This window comes from Carassius carassius, chromosome 30, assembly GCF_963082965.1.
Source record: "Carassius carassius chromosome 30, fCarCar2.1, whole genome shotgun sequence".
NCBI lineage: Eukaryota > Metazoa > Chordata > Actinopteri > Cypriniformes > Cyprinidae > Carassius > Carassius carassius.
In genome coordinates, this window is record NC_081784.1 from 132900 (window position 1) to 154022 (window position 21123).

At 40.2% G+C, this 21123-nt stretch overlaps 1 protein-coding gene across 2 annotated transcripts in view; it reads left to right on the forward strand.

Moving 5' to 3' along the window:
- Positions 1–1778: 1778 nt before the first annotated feature.
- LOC132110362 (inactive tyrosine-protein kinase 7-like) overlaps positions 1779–21123 on the forward strand; it is a 39501-nt gene continuing 20156 nt past the window's right edge. For both annotated transcript variants that reach the window (XM_059516908.1, XM_059516907.1), the window contains exons 1-4: positions 1779–2316; positions 19492–19788; positions 20527–20629; positions 20779–20942. In XM_059516908.1, the coding sequence (XP_059372891.1) occupies positions 2211–2316; positions 19492–19788; positions 20527–20629; positions 20779–20942 (670 nt within the window). In that variant the 5' untranslated portion in view covers positions 1779–2210. The remainder of the gene's footprint in view (positions 2317–19491; positions 19789–20526; positions 20630–20778; positions 20943–21123) is intronic.

The following is a 21123-nucleotide window of genomic DNA, read 5'->3' on the forward strand; positions in this document are numbered from 1 at the left end:
TTTGACGAGAGGGTAGCAAGCTTGAGGCCTTCTGCTCCCTCTTCTAAGACCTCAGATGCTATAAAGGTGCAGGCCTACCTTGCAGAGCCACTCTTACCCCGCACATCAGACCCTCTGGCCTGGTGGAGGAGATGTTCACCAGTATACAAAAGCCTTTCTGAAGTCACAAAGACAAGACTTTGCATTGTGGCCACATCTGTGCCATCTGAAAGAGTTTTTTCTAAAACTGGGCAGATTATCTCAGATAGAAGAAACAGACTCAGCCCATCCAAGGTCAGGGAGCTTGTTTTTTTTAATGCAAACATGCCTTAAAGCAAGTCCTAAAAATATAGCCACAGTGTGTTATTTATTTTAAAGCTGATTTATTTTTATTTATTTAGAAAAAGACTAGCTTGTTGTGCAATATTTTTGTTGTTGTTGTGATTTTAAAGGTAATTTGTTATTGTTATAAGGCTCCGTAGCTTTAGTATCTCTTCATTTTCATTTATTTTTATTTAAATGGTTTAAAATTATTTGGGGAATAGTTATACTCTTTGATATAAAGTTTTTATTTTGGCACAAAAGTGTTATTTATTTTAAAATGTATTCATTTTAAATTATTATATAAAAAAAAGCAAAGCTTGTTGTGCAATATTTAGTTTTTCTTTTTTTATATTGTACTTTTAAAGTTCATTTGTTTAGGTTATTAGACCCTGTGGCTTTATTATCTTTTAGTTTTATCTTTATTATACTTTTTTATTATTTTGATTTATTTTGGAATAGTTGTCCTCTTTGTTACAAAGCTTTTCTGGCACACAAATAAACAATAAACAACAATTCAAAAGTATGTACACAGTGTTTTTTAATGTTTATAAAGTGTCATATGTTACAAAAGTATGGTTTATACAGACAATCTGATTTAATAATTACTCTAGCCAATGTTGTCACATCACGGGACAAAAGAACGAACAACCCGAAGAACCGAAAGATGAACTAATCAATTCTCTCTCCGGCTCAAGACTGCATTGACTGACAGGTGAATCACTACTACTAGAACAGAACCTATAGAATAATGCGCATGCGCGACTGAACGAATCACTCCCCGAGACGACTCGTTCTTCCCGAGTCACATTAAAGATTCGTTCAAAATGAACGAATCGTTCAAGAACGACACATCATTAGTTTGCTCATCAGTCTCACATTATTCAAAGCCTGGTTCTACACACACACACACTCTCGTTGTTCAGTATTGTGTAGTCTGTTTCTACATTCCTCTTTTGTCCGCTCTGGATTATCCCTGTTTGCTGTTGTTTGACCCTTTCTGTTTTGACCTCTCTCGGAATAAAGCCTTCACTTGGAGCCTAAACTCCGTTCATGCTCACAAACGTTACAGGATTGTTCATTATTTGCTCGTCTTAGTTAACACAATAACTAATGGAACCTTAATGTAAGGTGTTACCATTTTTGTATGTATTTATTGCGAAACCTGCACTTCTTCTGTGCTTAATATTAATAATGATCCTTTCTCAGTGAAGTCAAGCAGCAGAAGTTATGTGGCAGGACTAATATTACTGACCTATTTTGGGGTGAAGTAAATAAGAAAGACTAGTTTCACACGTCACTGTTTATTACAGTGCATTCATCATTTGCTTGGTTTTAAAAAAAAAATAAAAAATAAGCTTACAATAAAATAATTGAGTCATAAATCTCCAAGCAGCGGTACATCACTGGTTCAGGTGTGTTGTTATTTTACATTCAAACTGTTTAAACTTATGCTGATTTAATTATTAAAATGCCTTTTACTGTGCTGCTCAGAGTCATCACATCATGTGCAGCCATAAAACCCTTCGAAAAAAAGAGATCCGGAGAGATCCGTGCTCAGGTGAAGCGGCTCTCGGTGTTTCCCGGTTCTGCCAGCGGGATGCAGCATTGGACGCGTTTTCCCGGAGAGAGAGGAGCGCGGAAACCGGAAGCTCCGGAGAGAGAGAGAGAGAGAGAGAGAGAGAGAGGGAGAGAAAACCAACCCGGGACCGAGTAAAGTGAGCTGTTTCCGACGATCCGCTGTGCGCCGACAGTCTGACCGGAACACGGCGATCACCGCTCATTACCGGCGACTCAGAACTCACTCCGCGCCGCGTCAGCTCAGTCCGGTGTTTGCGTGTCGTGAAGGAGAATAATCGCACTCTGTGAACGCGTTCGACCCGTGGCGCACCTGCGCGTCCCCGGAAGACATGCACGGATCACCGGGGACCGACACCGACAGGAGTTCCGCGCTCCGCACCGGAAGACGAAGATCCGACGCTCCGCTGGCCATCCTCCTCCTCGTGTGTCTCGAAGGTAAGAGCTTCAGGTCGAGCTGTAACGAGTCGGTGACGGTAACGCGTCCGTGGCGTGGAGAGAGAGAGAGAGATCTGGAGTTCAGCTGAAGTTATGTCAGGCTCCAGTCGATGCTTTCATGTTTTATTTCCAGCATCTAATCAGAGAGAGCTTGTGTAAATGCGCTTCATATCTCCAGAAATCAGATTCATACCGATCAGATATCAGTGTTCATCATCAAATGTGCCTCAGTGATCGTGTTTGTGATGACTGGAGCAGAAGAGCACACACACACACACACACACACACACATCAGACTGATCGATCAGCATCATGAACACACTTGCTACTGTACACACCTCATGTATTAAACATATTCCTTTAATTATACACCTGTAAAAACATCTTCATGGGTCCTAATCAATATAACTGGAGAAAGATCTGGATAAAATGATTTCATGTACTGCATCACTGCTCATTGCTTCTGTTATGGTGTGTGTATGTGTGTGTGTGTGTGTGTGTGTGTGTACCTACTTAACCATATTTTGGGGACAAGTTTGTACCCAAAAGTACTCCAAAAACCTTCCTTTTGGGGCCCTTCTCATTTGTGAGTGAGTGAAGTGACATTCAGCCAAGTATGGTGACCCATACTCAGAATTTGTGCTCTGCATTTAACCCATCCGAAATGCACACACACAGAGCAGTGAACACACACACACACACTGTGAGCACACACACAGAGCAGTGAACACACACACACACACACAGAGCAGTGAACACACACACACACTGTGAACACACACCCGGAGCAGTGTTCATCATTTATGCTGCGGCGCCCGGGGAGCAGTTGGGGGTTCGATGCCTTGCTCAAGGGCACCTAAGTCGTGGTATTGAAGGTGGAGAGAGAACTGTACATGCACTCCCCCCACCCACAATTCCTGCCGGCCCGGGACTCGAACTCACAACCTTTCGATTGGGAGTCCAACTCTCTAACCATTAGGCCACGACTTCCCCTAAAGTTAAACATTTGTAAAACTGGTATAAATATAAAGTAAACAAAGTTTAAAAATGCAGAAAGTGTTTTGTGAGGGCTAAGGTTAAAGAAAATGGTGCATTTCTAAAATGTTTCTGAAAAAGTGCTCCATGATTGATGTTCAGATGATGGTTTTGTGCTGCTTTGAGATTTTTATTACAGCTCATTCTGGACAAATGTTCTAATGTGTTCTTCAGAGGATAGATGATGAAACGCTCCGCTGGACTGGTGTCTGTCTTCTTCAGGTGTCCAGTGCTCTCTCCTGTCAGTCTGGAGATGCTCAGTAATTCACGTCTTTATTCTCGCTCGTCTCGTGTTGTTTCTGTGCGGATGGGAGAGTGTTTGCTGTCAGCTCGCTGCTGTGTGTTTGACGGAGAGTTCAGTGATGTCGTCTCTTATAGCAATGAAACGAAGCTCAGTCTGGGATAAAATACCTCATGCTTCGCTTGCTTCATTTGTTAAAATCTAACTTTTTAATTAAAGTAACGCTGTTCAATAGCAAGAAGTAACACGCTTCATTTGAGAAGTTAAACATGAACTAGTGAGAGGTATTCTAGAAGAAGCTGCAGATGATCGTCAGCGAGTCTCTGGTGATTTCCTGAATGTTGCAGCACAGAAACATGAAGCGCTTCAGCGTGTGTTATGTGTCAAACTCTGTCGTCTGATTTCTGTTTTTCATTCTATCAGATCTGAATGATGCCTCGATTGTCTTCTCTAGAGCAGCTAAAATTGAATTTGTTTCATAATTGTTGAATTTTCCTGTTTATTTCCTGTAAAGCTGCTGTGAAATAACCTGTGTTGAATGAAGTGACTGAGTTGACGTGCACAAAGGCATCATGGGATGTGTGAGAGCGAGCAGCAGAACGCAGACACAGAAGAGCTCATGCTGTGGATGTCTGTGTGGTCAGAAGGGCTTGAATAGACCGTGTCACAAAGAACAGATCGGTTCCTCATGGAGCGTGGCTTGTTCTCGCTCCTGCTGCGCAGATGAGTGTTCATCAGCGTCTGCGCTCACAGACCTGACCACACGCCGCTGTCATCCAGCAGATCTTTAGCTCTCGCTCTTGAGTCTCTGTGACAGATCAGAGGTGAAGGATAATCACCAGCTTTACTCGTTACTGTGCATTAATGAAAACCAGTGGATATCAACAGATCTCTAGATATGGATAATGAGTTGTTTAACATACAGGTGCTGGTCATATATTTAGAATATCATCAAAAAGTTGATTTATTTCACTAATTCCATTCAAAAAGTGAAACTCTGGGACCCTGATCTCCAAAGGAAATGCTAAATTTACTTTCATCGGAGAACATAACTGTGGTCCACTCAGCAGCAGTCCAGTCCTGTTTGAAGCGAGATGCTTCTGACGCTGTCTGTTGTTCAAGAGTGTCTTGACACCAGGAGTGCGACAGCTGAAACCCATGTCTTGCATACGTCTGTGTGTAGTGGTTCTTGAAGCACTGGCTCCAGCTGCAGTCCACTCTTTGTGAATCTCCCCCACATCTTTGAATGGGTTTTGTTTCACAATCCTCTCCAGGGTGCGGTTATATCTATTGCTTGTACACTTTTTTTCTACCACATCTTTTCCTTCCCTTCGCCTCTCTATTAATGTGCTTGGACACAGAGCTCTGTGAACAGCCAGCCTCTTTTGCAATGACCTTTTGTGTCTTGCCCTCCTTGTGCAAGGTGTCAATGGTCGTCTTTTGGACACCTGTCAAGTCAGCAGTCTTCCCCATGATTGTGTAGCCTACAGAACTAGACTGAGAGACCATTTAAAGGCCATTTTAAAGGTTTTGAGTTAATTAGCTGATTAGAGTGTGGCACCAGGTGTCTTCGATATTGAACCTTTTCACAATATTCTAATTTTCTGAGATACTGAATTTGGGATTTTCCTTAGTTGTCAGTTATAATCATCAAAATTAAACGAAATAAACATTTGAAATATATCAGTCTGTGTGTAATGAATGAATATAATATAGAAGTTTACATTTTGAATGGAATTAGTGAAATAAATCAACTTTTTGATGATATTCTAATTATATGACCAGCACCTGTATATCTGTGAGCTTCACAAGTGCAGCATTCGAGGCAGTTCTTGACCAGAACAAGATCCTGTATGAATCAGACACGAGACTTAATTGTGCTGAATCTGCTGTAGTATTTCACAGTATTACAGCACTGTTCTTCAGCTCTGTTCAGGAATACACGAGCTCAAGTGCTTCTGCTGCTGTGTGAAACCTTCCTTTCTTTAGACTAAACCTGCTTTGTGTTGGGTGTGAGATGATTCCTGACCGGCTGAGTGTGTTATATGATGTCACACACTGACCTCTGGCCATCAGAACACTACTAATCCACTTTACAGGAGTATTATCTGATTATGTGTGTAACGAGACACTGAAGAATGACGAACACTCGAGCCGGAAACACAAGCGCTCCGCTCATACTGAAGTGCTGCCAGTGTTAGTCAGATAGAATCAGATTAGAGTTGTGAGATGTTTGAGCTGATGTGAGTACACATCACTTCTGCTCCAGCAAGCCTTCGTAGCTGTCTGTATGATGGTATGTTTTATGTATTTGGGTCAGCCATATTCACAAGCTCCTGAGAGTGGTTTGTTTAGAAATGTTAAATATAGTGCAGCTTCGGAGATGTTCTCACTTGTCTTCTAAAGCACAGGAAGTTCTGTTTCTGACGCTGAGGCTGTGATGGTCATACTAATGAAGCGTTTAGAGGACGATTCGTCAAGCGTCCAGTGTGACTCAATCCTGTGAATGAATGTCTTTCTCCGGCCGGATTAACCCTTTCCTCACCGAGTTCCCATGAGCCTCTGTTAAACACGTGTGGTGTGTGATTACTGGTGTAACGAGCGTGACCCCATCACTAACGAGCCTCCTCCTGGATGATGATGTGTGTTCCTCCGTCAGACCTCGTTAGTCAGGCTCCACCAGTCCTCCATCAATTCTGCAGCAGGTGCGAGATGAATGAAATCCTCCTTCGTTTACAGCATCTTCAGCTTCATGAAGCGTTTCCTGTGGGCTTTATAACACCGCCATGGGCCGCCAGTCTAATTATCTAAATATAGCTGCTCTGAATACAACGCTGTGTGTTTTCATCAGTGTCTGAAGATGCTGCAGAGTTTATATTTATTAGCAGAGCGTTAGACTCTTAAAAAAACATACAATTGACCTAAAAGTTTATATTTATGTATTATTTTTATCTCGTTGTCATAAACACTAGTTCTAATTCAAGTCAACGTGAACTCCATAATTATTTAGTTTAGTAGTACACAGTCCTGAACGTAGTGTTTGATTTATCAGTGCATGTTGTTCTTAAGAAACATTTTTTTTTTTTTTTTTAAATTTTTTTTTTCCATTAAATTTCCTATGGATAGAATATCTGTATGAGTATTAATTTAGCATTTAACATCATAACCCTGCCCCACAGTCTCATGTGCGTTTGATCATTTATCCTGAAGAGATCTGAACTCAGTCTGTACAGTGTTCATGAGTCTGTGAGCTTGATGTGAGTATCTGCTCAGTGAATGAGATGCAGAAGAAGAGTCCTGTGTTTCTGTCCCTTCAAGCATCTGCTGCTGGAGCTGTGTGTGTGTGTGAGACACAGAGAGAGAGGCTGATGAAAGAAGCACACTCTCTGGTGAAGTAGTTACTGGGGAGATTGAGCGGTGTTAATATGACACTGCTTTCAGCCTCGTCCTGACCTGGTTGTGCTTCTCCCGCTGGGAAACCACAGCACTTCAGACGCTAATGGAGCTGAACAGCAGAAGACTGCACTCTCCATCAGAGCGCTTCATCAGGCTCAGTTTTCTATTTATTTATTAAGCACTTTTACACAACTTGTCATTGAACAAAATGCTGTACAAACATACATCATTAACACCACATATAAATAAGAATGAAATAAACCCCTCAGTTTGATAACCTTTGGCAAAGTAATTCCTCTTAGCCATCTGTACGGTATTCTGATACTTATCTTGAGACTCCCGTAACTCTTTTTTTCCTTTTTCGTTCAAATTTTCTTCATGTTATCCTCAATGCACGAGTCACATCATTCAACCAGGGCTCGGATCGAAATTTGCTCTCTTTGACATGAAGTGGGGCTTTTGAGTCCAAGACCAAGAGGGATAAACACACAGAATATAGCACCTCAAGCGAGGAGTCCACATTAAGAGAAAAACTATCATTTCAAAAAAATTATCTTTAAATTGCTCTATTGCCCCAGCATTTAAAGCCCGTCGCAGTTGGCTTTGAGCTCTCAGAGAAAGCTTCATCTGATATTTCAACATCAGCAATAGATAAACCATAAGTCAAAACTAGGTCTAAAATATGACCTTGAACATGAGTGGGTTTATGCACGTGCTGTATAAGATTGAAAAATCACTTAAAAAATCAATAAACCCACAAAACGAATCCTTGTTGTATGCAGGCGGTCGATATACTAAAGCACATGCAACTTGATTAGTTCTTGAATCTGGTTGTTGAAGTGATGAATTAAAATAAAAAACCTCTTGATTGTTTGAGCTGATTGTAATGCCTGTTTTGTGTGATTTTTAAATCATTTAAAGCTCTAGGAGCACTAGCACGAGTGATGACTGACTTCACAAACACTGCACTGGCTTCAGAGCTGTTTGAGAGCGTGGTCCTCGTCAAACACGTGTTTGTCGTCGTTGTTCCTCCGCGCTGACCCGAGGCTCTCAGACGAGCGGATTACTGGAGCGCAGCAGGGGCCTGATAACTGACACCAGGGGCCCGGCGTCTCCCATCTCAAACACTGCAGACGTTTGCATGAGTGAAGCGTGTGAATCTGTGCGCTGGCGTGTTTTGATCGTTGCGTGCCGTGTTTTCAGCGCTGGTTAATAAAGCATGAGTAGATGCGGAGCTTTGTTTGATCGCCCGCAGCTCTTGAGCCACTCAGCTGGAATATTTGGTTCAGTGGCTTTCTAGAGAGCATCTCTCGGCCTTCCTGTGCGTGTATCGACTTCCCTCCTCTGAAGACACCGAGCCGTGTGTGTGAGAGCGTTTCTGAGCGCTTGATGGGCAGAAGATGCATCGCTGCTCCAGGCTCATCTGTCACTTTACAGTTTGAAAGGCTGTAAACCAATAAAAGTGTCATCTACAGCGCTTCATACGACACAGCTTCTTTCAAAGTTCGACCGCTTACATTTTCAAAACTTTATTTTTATAAAACTCATCACAGACACCATAAAACACAAATCCAAGAACTGCACACACAAAATGCCAAATACCTCGCCTCTCTTGCACATCTCTTGCAAAAAATAAAGCACTGTGTTAAAAATATTACAATAACATGATTGAAACTCAATTTATTTTTACTGTAAGTATCTGTGCTGTGAAGACAGTATCACACAGAAGAAGAGAAACACATCAGCCGTGTGTAGTTGTGTAGATGTGTGTTCAGTGAGGAGTTAGTGAGGCTTTTTGATTGACTGAGTTTGAAAAGAGATCAAGATACTTCCTCTAACGCGTATGTGTGTGTGTGTGTGTGTGTGTTATAGAGAATTGTGTGTTGTGTTTGGCAAAAAGTGTTCGCTCGAGTCAAGGGTTCACAGGTAGTGGGCGGAGCTAAAGCACAAACGGCAGCCTCATTGGCTGGCACTCACCTGTTATCGTCCCTATTTTGATTTTAGCAAATCAGTTCGAGCGAACGCACACAACCTGATTATTAATCATGAATCCAGCAGCTCGTTAATCCTTAGTGTGTCTTATAGTTACTATTAGTAGATTTCGTATCATTTTTTTATTTTTTTTACAGAAACACTGAATGACCAAAAAAGCACCACCACAAGTTCAGTTAAAATGTTTAGTTAAAATGACTAATATGGATTGAAACATGGTTATCAAGTTTATTTCTAATTGCTAAAGTTTGAGTGACTGATGTTAATAGTGTACTTTCAGATATTTAAAAACTGTGGCATTTTACAAACATTTATTTTAGCTTTATATAGTCCGGTGAGAAAACTAGCCAATGGCGATTCACTTGCCGAGGTGTCCGTAGAGGGTTGGGTTAGGTTATATAGTAATTAGAACTACACCGAAAGAAAATTTGGTGTAGCAACTACATTCATGCAGTTAGTGCTAGTGCTAAAAAAAGCCAAGTAACGTTTTTTTTTTTTTTTTTTACAGTGACGCTGTAAATAAAAACAATTTAAGACTATGCAGTGCGTGTGTGTGTTTGTATGTACTGTATATATTAACCAAACTTAGGTGTGATTTATTTTGTGTGTGTGTGTGTTTTTGTTATAATATTGCATAATATTTACTATTTCTTATCATTTATTTGTACCTCCATGCACTGGACACTGTTCTCCATGTTTTGCTGTAGTGTCTAATAAAGGATCTGTAGTGTGTATGATATTGACTAATGTGTGATTTGAAAGCTTTGTTTGATTTTGTGCACAGGTGAAATGGTTTTGAAGCAATTTGTTTGTTTTTGTCAGAAGAGTCAGGGGTTCTGTGAATTTAGCTTGAAGGTTTGGATTTGTGTTTAAGGTTTTGAGGAAGTGTGTTACGGTTTCAAGAAATGTGTTTTAGCAATTTATATAAACCGTAATAGCCAGATTTATTTCTAGTGGCATTAAACTGTGCCGTCTCAGAGACCTGTGCTGGACTGATCTGGACTGAGGGGTTCATTATTCTCAATGACAGAAATAAGATCCTGTGTAATTGACCTTTGACCTTCCTCTTTGGTTACCATGGTAACATGCCAACATCACCACACTCAACTGGCATAGGCTTTATCTTCTGGCTGTTTGTCAGCGTTTGCTCTCTTGGCTGTGTTGAGGTGCATTATGGTATCATCAGCAGGTTGTACTTCCTCTGTTCATTAGCGAGAGCATTAGGCTCAGATGGGCTCCTGGCTCAGGGATCGTCCCGTATGGATTGTTGGCCGGTCTGGGTTCTGCATTTGAACTTGATGCACTTTAAGCGCCGGATGGGAAACACGGAGCGCTTGGGAATGTCTGTGAGGCAGAACGGAGCCGAACAGCCCCTCGTTTCTCCCCAGGATATGGGTACATTTACCAAACCAGAGCTATTGTCTTGCCTGTATGGACAGAACACAGAAGTGAAAATCAATACGTCAATATGCTACCTGAAGTGGGGGTGCGTGTGTCTGTGTGTGTGTGCGTGTGTGTGTGTGTGTGTCTGTCTGTTTTAACAAGTCTCTTCCTTTCTCACACACAACAACCTTCTTGACGCTTCAGAAGTGGACATTCAACTGAGACGGCCTTGCTCTCAGTTGTTGAAGCTCTAAGACTGGCAAGAGCGGGATCCAAATCTTCAGTACTTATCCTGCTTGATCTGTCCGCTGCTTTTGACACGGTTAACCACCAGATCCTCCTATCAACCCTACTGGCAAAAGGCATCTCAGGAACCACGCATCAATGGTTTGAGTCTTACCTATCAGATAGGTCCTTCAAAGTATCTTGGAGAGGTGAGGTGTCCAAGTCTCAACATCTAACTACTGGGGTGCCTCAGGGCTCAGTTCTTGGACCACTTCTCTTCTCTGTCTACATGGCATCATTAGGTTCTGTCATTCAGAAACATGGCTTTTCATACCACTGCTATGCTGATGACACTCAACTCTACCTCTCATTCCATCCTGATGATCCGACGGTAGCTATTCGCATCTCAGCTTGTCTAACAGACATTTCTTCCTGGATGATGGACCATCACCTTTAACTCAACCTTGCCAAGACCGAACTGCTTGTGATTCCAGCAAACCCATCGTTTCATAAAGAAGCACAAAGTCACTTTTGCAGACTTTAAAATAAAAAAAGTGGAAAAAAAACCCAAAACAAATTTGTTAAATGTTCCCTCCTGGGTGGAATGACCTGCCTAACTCAATCTGAACAGCTTCACACATCTTCAGGAATCGGCTGAAAAAAAAAAAAAAAAAGTAACAGATTAATAAAACCAATACAGACTTGAATCTCATTGGCTGAGGATTTTGCAGTGTATTATTGGTAATTATTGTTCTGTCACCCTCTTGCAGAAGTGTAGCACCATTAGATGGATATGCGAGTAATAAATGATCAAGGTTAAATCAATGAACTTGTTCTGTTATATTTTAGAACAAAACAAATAAACAAATGGTTGAAAATGCAGCATTGCGTTTCAAACATGTTTGTGATGTGTTTGATAAACCATAATTAAGAGAAGATCTATATGTTCAGTCGTATTGAGCAGCTGCACTCTGATTGATTGATTCAGTGTTATGGACTTATTAAATCCTAATTAAAGGGGGTGGTGTTTCTGAAGTGGCATTAATTAATTTTCTTGTCATTATTAATTACAATTTTCATGTACAATTAACTCTGTTGTTTGTTGACTCTACTAAGGTTTGTTAAGTTTACTTAAACTTCTTTTGTAAAATGAACTAAATTATTGTTTGTTTAGATTACTTAAACAAATTGCAAGGAACCTGTTAACATAATATTTTTAATTAAACCCAACATTTCATTTTTTGAGTGATAGCTCGCTCTATGATGAATAAATGATAAATTAATAAATGTAATGTAAATGTCTATCTGTCCGTGTGTGTGCGTGCGTGTGTGTGTGTGTGAGAGACACAGGCTGTTTTAGACCTGACAAATGTTTCAAGTGAAATGGAAGAGAAATTGCTGGTGAGGGGGAAGGGGCTTCAGTCGCTCATATCAGATGAACCTTCAGTGCGTGAGTGTGTGTGTGTGTGTGTGTGTGTTCTTTCTTTGGGTTTTAGAAAGGTTAATTCTCCCTTTCACAGACTAAGGCCTTATAAAATGTCTTATTTGACCTCTCATCTGTCATTTTGCATCAAATGTGTCTTGATTTATGAATCTTTAGACATTAACACTGCAACACAGTGATGTGTGTGTGTGTGTGTGTGTGTGGTGACAGATTTTGAGCGTCAGGTCTGAAACACACTTGTTCATGAACAGATCGGCTCTATTTCACATCATTGTCTGTTGAAATGTGTTGGACCACCTTCACTCGCTAAATCAACAATATTTCAGAATAATAACGTCTTTCAGAAGTAGTTGGAAATAAATATAGTGGCTGTCACCGGATGGACGGCAGATTCTGCCTGTGTCTGTTTTATAGACCGTAAAGGGTGCCGTCAGGGGCTTATGGGATATCGCCCTGACAGAGGTCATGTCCCCTGGCCACCGTTCACAAACAATTCATATCTTACCCATCAGCCTCCTGTCTGTCCTGTTTCTCTTTCCTGCATTTATTCATGATTTTAGTCACATGATTCAGTGCAGACACAGTATAATGTGAGCATGTGTTCACTGCCTTATGCACTTACACACTGTGTGTATATACATATAGATAGATATTGTGCTGACTCCATCATCATCAACTCTCTCATTGTGTTACTGATGGTGTTCCCATAATGCCCTGCTCCCGTCTCATGAAGTCATGTGTCAGCAGCTGAATATAAAGCGAGTGTGTGGAGGCTGCTGATGGGAAGGTGGATGTGCAGCATCTGGAGATGAACTGACAGACAGATGAACCGTGTGTGTGTTCAGACTCTAGAGACGTGTGTTTTGGAGAAGAGTCACAGGAAGTACAGAGTCAGTGCAGGTGAATAATTAGCTGTCATCAATAACAGCCTCTCTCTCTCTCTCTCTGTCTCTCTTTTCTGAATGAGAGACAGCTTCTTCTGTCATTAGGAGCTGCTCTCACTGTTAGTGTGAGTGTGTGTATGTGTATGTGTCTGTGAGTGTTTTAGTCTGTGTGTGTGTGTGTGTGTGTGTGTGTGTGTGAGTGACTCATTTTCTTACCATACCTTTAACTCAAGTTCCATATAAATTGATTAGCAAAAATTTTATTTGGCCCAATTCTTTGTTTCTGAGGTCCATAAAGCTTTGAGTTTTTTGGACCCAAATAAGTCTGCAGTGCCGGATAAGTTGGAACCATTTTATCTAAAGCTAGCAGCTGTTGACTTATTAATTTAATCTTTCTATTTCCCCATGTGCAGTCCCAAATATCTGGAAGTCTGCTTTTGTTCCTCCTCTTTTCAAAAAGGAGACTCACTGCATTTGAACAATTGTAGGCCAGTCTTTCAGGTAGAACACAGTGTGTGCTTTTAAAAGATTGAACTTCATCTGTTTTGTGAGTTTTTAAAGGTGTCCCTCAGGGGTCTGTTCTGGGACCCATTTCATTTTCTTACATTTGCAATAATATTACCAATGCTAGGTACCATCTTTATGCAGATGTACTGCTATTAATCGCTGTGCTTCATCATTCTCACTAGCTCTTCATCATTTACAGTCAGTGTTCACTGATAACGCTCTTTAGTGCTTCATTCTGTGGGCGATCTCAAAGCTCTTCAGCCGGTGTTTCCAGGAACTGAGGCCTCAGTGGAATCAGACGAGCACACAGACATTATTAGACTGTGCTGAGCTGGATAATGACTGGAGTGAAGATGGAAGCGAGTTTGGCCTGCAGGAGGATGAGAGTCAGTCAGGCTTCAGTGTCTAGGCTGTTCCAGCAGACCGTCTCAGTTCTCTTTCATTTAATCTCTTTTCCATATTCATCTGGAGTTTCCATGTTTTTCTTGGATCGTCTACATTCAAAGTGCTTTTCCTTTCATGGTTAATAGATCAGATTGGAAGCGAAGATCATCAGGCTCTTATCTGCTGCGCTCGTGTTTGATCGCCAGCTTCTCTCTGTAATCTGCTGCGGATTGTTTTTGTTTCTACAGGCTTGTGATGAATGATGATGATGATCGTGTTTGCCGTTTGAAAGCCATTATCGTTAGAGAACTGCAGGAAACTGTTAACTGGGAGATTTGATAGACGTATAAAAAGCCTTTTTAGTATTTCTTTGTTATTTTAACATTTAATTCTAGCAATGCCCAAAAAAACTTAACAAAAAAAGCCCATAAATAGTACCTTTGTAATTTTACTGTAGTTTTTAAAAAATAATAATTATCATCATTTTATTATTATTTTAAACTTATAAATGATTGTATAATATATTATGAATTAAATAATTAAAGTAATAATAATCATATAATTAAATAATAATAATATTTATTGTTTTAGTATTATTATTATGAAATACTTTACCTTTCCGTAGTATTATAGTGACATTTCTTTATTGAATTGTTTATTTTTATAATTTCATTAAAAAAAAGTAATAATATTAATAACAAATATTAATGATAATAATTGTAAAAATTGCAATTAGATTAGTTTCACCAATGTGTTCTGCCTTTTTTTAATGAAATAATGCAGATGACACTTGTTCAGACGTTTATGGTTCATACTGCACCACAAAATGACTTTATACACATTCACAAGGCTTGAGCTGTAAAGAGACTCCGAGTTAGTTATTGAGATGTTAAAGAGAGGAGGTTTTGTTCGGTTCCCATCCGTCGCCATGTTCCGTCTTCATCCAGGTATCTTACGCTTGTGGTCCGGAGGAGATTATAAACAGGAGCTGGGAGATCATCATAAACACATGAATGATGACAGTACACAGAGTGAACAATAGCGTCTTTATGCCTCGTCTCTGAAGGGCCCCGGGCCCCAGATGTGTCATGGGTAATGAGGCGGTAACGGAAGATTCTGGGTGGCCACACATTTACTGTAATGCTCTAATGGTTTTAGAAATTTTTACTGCGTTGTTGTGATAACGGCTGGTCACGGTGACAATAGAAGCTTAATTTGTGGAGCCGGACGGATGTATGTGAACGGGTGAAGTGATGGAAACACGTCCCTCATGACAGAACGCAACACTCGTTTAGGAGTTTAATGAGGGCGAGCTTGTTTCAACCTGACTTTCATCCCCTACTCTCCTTACTGTTCACTTCTGAGAAGTAAATACAATTTAAATGAAATAAAAATGAGAAAACTTGCCTTGGAAACTGGCTAAAATAAGTTTTTTTTTTTTTTTCAGTTAACATTTATTTTGTACATTTATTAAGTAAAAAATGGTTTTTAGTTTTAGTTAATTATAATAATTAATGTGACATGCAAGTAAAAATATTTTAAGATAAAATATTTAATTTTGTGTATGTGTGTGTTTCAGTTTGATTGTTTTTATGTTAAAAGGATTTATTTAACATTACAAATGCCTCAAATTTAAAATTCAAATCAATTTAAAGCACCCTGGCTAAATAAAAGTATTAATTTCTCTAATTAGCCCCCCCACAATAAATAAAATAATAATAATACTGACTCCAAGCTTTTGAATGGTATAGTGCATAATGTTACAAAAGCTTTATATGATAGATTAATCTTTCTATTCATCAAAGAATCCTGAAAAAAACTTTACTTAACTGTTTAAATATTATTATTATTATTATTATTATTATTATTGTTAATAATAATAATCAGAAATGTTTCTTGAGCAGTAAATCATCATATTATCATGATTTCTGAAGATCATGTGACACTGAAGACTGGAGGAATGATGCTGAAAATACAGCGGAGCATCACAGAAATACATTACACTTTAACACAGATTCACACAGAACACAGCTGCTTTAAATAGTAAAAATATTTCACAATACTACTGCTTTTGCTGTATTTCTGATCAAATAAACGCAAGCTTGTTGAGCAGAAGAGAAATCTTTAAGAAACATTAAAAATATTACTGTCAATTTTTTTTGATAAATGTAAAGGTGTTATTTTAGGTACAATATAGTGTACTGTTAATCCAGAAATTAATTAATAATTCCTGATGTATTTCCAATGATGGTCAGTGATGAATCCTAGAGTGCTGATCAGTCCTTGAGTTTGTCTTTCATAGCAGCAGAAGGCCCACAAAGAGAGGAAGCAGACGGCATGCTGGTTGCCATGTCAACGTCACTGTACTGTACTGTAATGTAATGTACAGTGTGAAGCTTCAGCAGACTGATCCTCATCTCATTGTTTGAGAGCTGCTGAATGATCACAGTCACAGGACTGGAGCTGATGTTCGACCCAGGTTCAGATGAATAAATACTGATTCAAGGAAAATCCTCACTGCTCCACCATCAGTGCCCTGGGTTCTGGATGTTCCTGTGAAGTCAACATTCTGGTGTGATTTGTTTCTCAGGAACCTGCTGTCTTCTCATGTGTTCAATAAAGCAGCTGCGTTTCCTCCAGTGCTTCCAGTGAAGCTTTGTCGGCTGTCCTGATCATTTCTGATGTCATTTCATAGTATTTTACAGGTTGTCCAGATGAAATGCTTTAAAGTTTCAAAACACACAGATGTTCCATAAAAGTATGATTTAAAAAGCAAGCATAGATGTGTGAGATGAGCTTCTCTGTGACTGTGCTGATCTTAAGACATGGACGGGTGATTTGTCTGCTCTGATACTGCCTGAAGCTTTTCTTCCACATGCCTGAATAATGTATGGAAGCTTTTAGTGGCCCACTTTAAGAGCATCATGGTATTATAGGAAATGTTACAAAAAATAAAACGTCTTTTGACATTTGATACAGACACTTGATGTGTGTTGACATGTAAGACGCTCCGTTTTACACGTGATGTGATGCGCTTGTCAGTTCATGCAGCTGAAGACCTCAGTGCTTACATAACCTGGAAACAGGCGCTTAACCAAACCGGAAACAAGAGCTTAACTAACCCAGGAACTAGAGCTTAACCAACCTGGAAACAAGCGTTTAACTAACCCAGGAACAAGAACTTAACTAACCCAGGAAAAAGCACTTAACCAACCCACAAACACAAGCCTAACCAACCTGAAAACAAGTACTTAACTAACCCCATGAACAAGAGCTTAACCAATCCAGAAACACAAGCTTAACCAACCCAGAAACAAGAGGTTAACTAACCCAGGAGCAAGCGCTTAACCAACCCAGAAACATGAGCTTAACCAACCTGGAAACAAGTACTTAACTAACCCAGGAACAAGAGCTTAACCAATCCAGAAACACAAGCTTAACCAACCCAGAAGCTCAACTAACCCAGGAAACAAGCATTTAACTAACCCAGAAACAAGCACTTAACCAACCCAGAAACATGAGCTTAACAAACCTGGAAACAAGATTTTAACTAACCCAGGAACAAGAGCTTAACCAATCAAGAAACACAAGCTAAACCAACCCATAAACAAGCTTTTAACTAACCCAGGAACAAGCGTTTAACTAACCCTGGAACAAGAGCTTAACCAATCAAGAAACACAAGCTAAACCAACCCAGAAACAAGAACTTAACTAACCCAGGAACAAGTGTTTAACTAACCCAGGAACAAGTGCTTAACAAACCCAGAAACATGAGATTAACCAACCTGCAAACAAGCGTTTAACTAACCCAGGAACAAGCACTTAACTAACCCAGGAACAAGCGTTTAACTAACCCAGGAACAAGCACTTAACTAACCCAGGAACAAGAACTTAACTAACCCAGGAACAAGAGCTTAACAAACCCAGGAACAAGAACTTAACCAACCCAGAAACACAAGCTTGACCAACCCAGAAACAAGAGCTTAACAAACCCAGGAACAAGAACTTAACCAACCCAGAAACACAAGCTTGACCAACCCAGAAACAAGAGCTTAACTAACCCAGGAACAAGCGTTTAACTAACCCTGGAACAAGAGCTTAACCAATCAAGAAACACAAGCTAAACCAACCCAGAAACAAGAACTTAACTAACCCAGGAACAAGTGTTTAACTAACCCAGGAACAAGTGCTTAACAAACCCAGAAACATGAGCTTAACCAACCTGCAAACAAGCGTTTAATTAACCCAGGAACAAGCACTTAACTAACCCAGGAACAAGCGTTTAACTAACCCAGGAAACAAGCACTTAACTAACCCAGGAACAAGAACTTAACTAACCCAGGAACAAGAGCTTAACCAATCCAGAAACACAAGCTTGACCAACCCAGAAACAAGAACTTAACCAACCCAGAAACACGATCTTAACAAACCTGGAAACAAGCGTTTAACGGAACAAGCGCTTAACTAACCCAGGAACAAGCGCTTAACTAACCCAGGAACAAGTGTTTAACTAACCCAGGAACAAGTGCTTAACCAACCCAGAAACACAAGCTTAACCAACCTGGAAACAAGCACTTAACTAACCCAGGAACAAGCACTTAACTAACCCAGGAACAAGAGCTTAACCAACCCAGGAACTATAACTTAACTAACCAAGGAACAAGTGTTTAACTAACCCAGGAACAAGAGCTTAACCAACCCAGAAACACAAGCTTAACCAACCTGAAAACAAGCACTTAACTAACCCAGGAACAAGAGCTTAACCAACCCAGGAACTAGAACTTAACTAACCCAGGAACAAGAGCTTAACCAACCCAGGAACAAGAGCTTAACTAACCCAGGAACAAGCACTTAACCAACCTGGAAACAAGAACTTAACTAGCCCAGGAACAAGAACTTAACGAAATGAAAATGAAAATGTTGCATTTTAGTTGACTAAAAAAACATTCTCAATATTTTTTTCAGCAAATATCTAAGGATTCTTAATTCAAGATACTTATAACGCCATAAAGATGTCTTGTTTTCTGAGAAACTGAAGCAAGAATTAATTAATTGAAAGAGAAAGCACATTCATTTTCTGAGGCCACTGGCAGACATTTGTCCTGCTATTAATCATAAACTCACTTGACTTTCTTATCTTCTTATCTTAAATGATTTTGCATCTCCAGTAAATAGAATGTTTAGATACTGAGGAAGAACATCACGTTCTGCAGTATTAACTCCTGATAATGCATTTGTCTTCTGCTCTAGCTTGTTTACTAATCTAGTTTTGACTAATCCTGTCATTGTGTTTTATGAATGCTGTGATTTTCTGACAAATTGCTTGTGATTTTTGTAAATATTGATATTTGTGTGATACGTTGCTTGGATTAAAGTGCTGAATAAATACAAGTAGATGTAAGACTGAGCACACAGTCAAACTCGTGTGATGTGATGACTGCTGATGGGATTGATGTGATGTGATGAGGTCTGTACTCTGTAGATGAGCTCAGAGCTTCTGATGATGATGTTGAAGGTTGTGTTTGTGTTGTCAGTGCTGAAGCTCAAGTGTCTCACTGTATCATTAATGAATGCAAACATGCTGTTCGGTTCTACACTGTTTGATTTGTCTTCATTCATCCATCTGTTGTGAGTGTCTCAGTGTTTTGTTCAGTAGTTTGACTGGTTCTCTGTGTGTCTCTCAGTCTTCATCATCCAGGCGTCTTCACTTCGGTTCTCCGAGGAGCCCCAGTCTCAGGATGCCTTACACGGCCGCAGTGCTATCCTGCGCTGTGAGCTCAGTGGCCCAGAGGACATGCTCTTCTGGTGGACACAGGACGGCCGGCGTGTGGACGACTCAGACCGCCGCTTCCAGGAGGGCAGTAACCTGAAGTTCACCGCAGTGGACCGTCATGCAGACACGGGCAGCTTCCAGTGTGTAGCATCCAGCAGCTCCACCCAAGAGACCCTGACCTCCGCCAGCGCCTCCTTCAACATCAAGTGTGAGCAGAGCTTCAGCTGCGAGTGTGTGTGTCTCTGGAGACCAGACGTCACGATTCCAGTCATATCTCTGTCATTCTCTCTCTCTCTCTCAGTTCATCCAGTGTCTCTCTCTCTCTCGCGTGTCATGTTGCAGTGATGGGCGTCTCGCCCTCAGCTGTGTAATTATTCCTGCTGTTATGTTTGGTTTCACACCTTTTCTGCCTGAATCTTTTGTGGATTTTTAAGCACGTTCAGCTTGATTACATATGTTTCAGTCACATTACTTTTACTCTCATCCACCATATTTATGAGCATTTACAGGGTAAAATAATTAAACACATGAACAGAGAGGCCAAGAAAACATGTTGTTGGCTGCATTTAACCCTAACAGCTTTCAGAAAACATCTACACGGATCTCAAATGAACACAGACCAAATTGTTTTTTCTTTTTGTTTTTTTTTTTTTAATTTAGTCTTAGTCCTTTAGTCAAATACCCTTTTTAGGTTTTAGCATTTTTTTTACAATTTTTTTTTTTTGTTAAATCAACTTAGTTGACTAAATGTTTTAGTTAATGAGAAGTTTTTAAAGTCAAATTTAGTCATGCTGCATAATGGTTAACAATTAATGCACAAATTTCCTTTGCTCAAAATTATAATCACAACTACTTGGAACTTGGAATCGGGAGAGACTTGTCTTTTACTTTAGTCTTTTAGTCTTTTACTTTAGTCATGGTTGTGGGTGTTGTGGTGTGTCCTCAGGGCTGGAGAGGGGGCCGGTCACCATGAATGAACCCGCCTCAGAGGCGGAGCTAGAGGAGGCTGAGCGAATCGTACTGCAGTGTCACATTGATGGACATCCACGGTGAGCCCAGCCTTCTGAATTTATATCTTGCAAACTCAGAATTGTGAGCTAAAAAGTATTTTTTTATTCCATGGCAGAAATTATCTTCCATAGATTACAGATGTGTTTCTAATCATACTCTACTGACAAGATGTTTCTGACCTGTGCAGGCCGAGCAGTAAATGGTTCAAAGATGGAGTTCAACTGGACAGAAAGGACCGGATCCTGACACTGACCAACATCAGCACAGGGGATTCTGGGATGTACTCCTGCTGTGCTCAAAATGCTGCAGGAAAAGTGTGCAGTAACCACAACATCACCCTCAATATCATCGGTAAGATTATTAGAGGTAAACAGACACAAGCTCAGGTTCTTCTAGATTAGATTCGTTCTGTAGATCATATTAGAGTATCAGAGAGAGCATGTTTAGTTGAAGTTTTTAGATGTGTGAGAAGACATTGACTGCTTTAGCTTGTCATTGATGTCCAGGCATGCAGTCTCAGCTTTTATTGTGT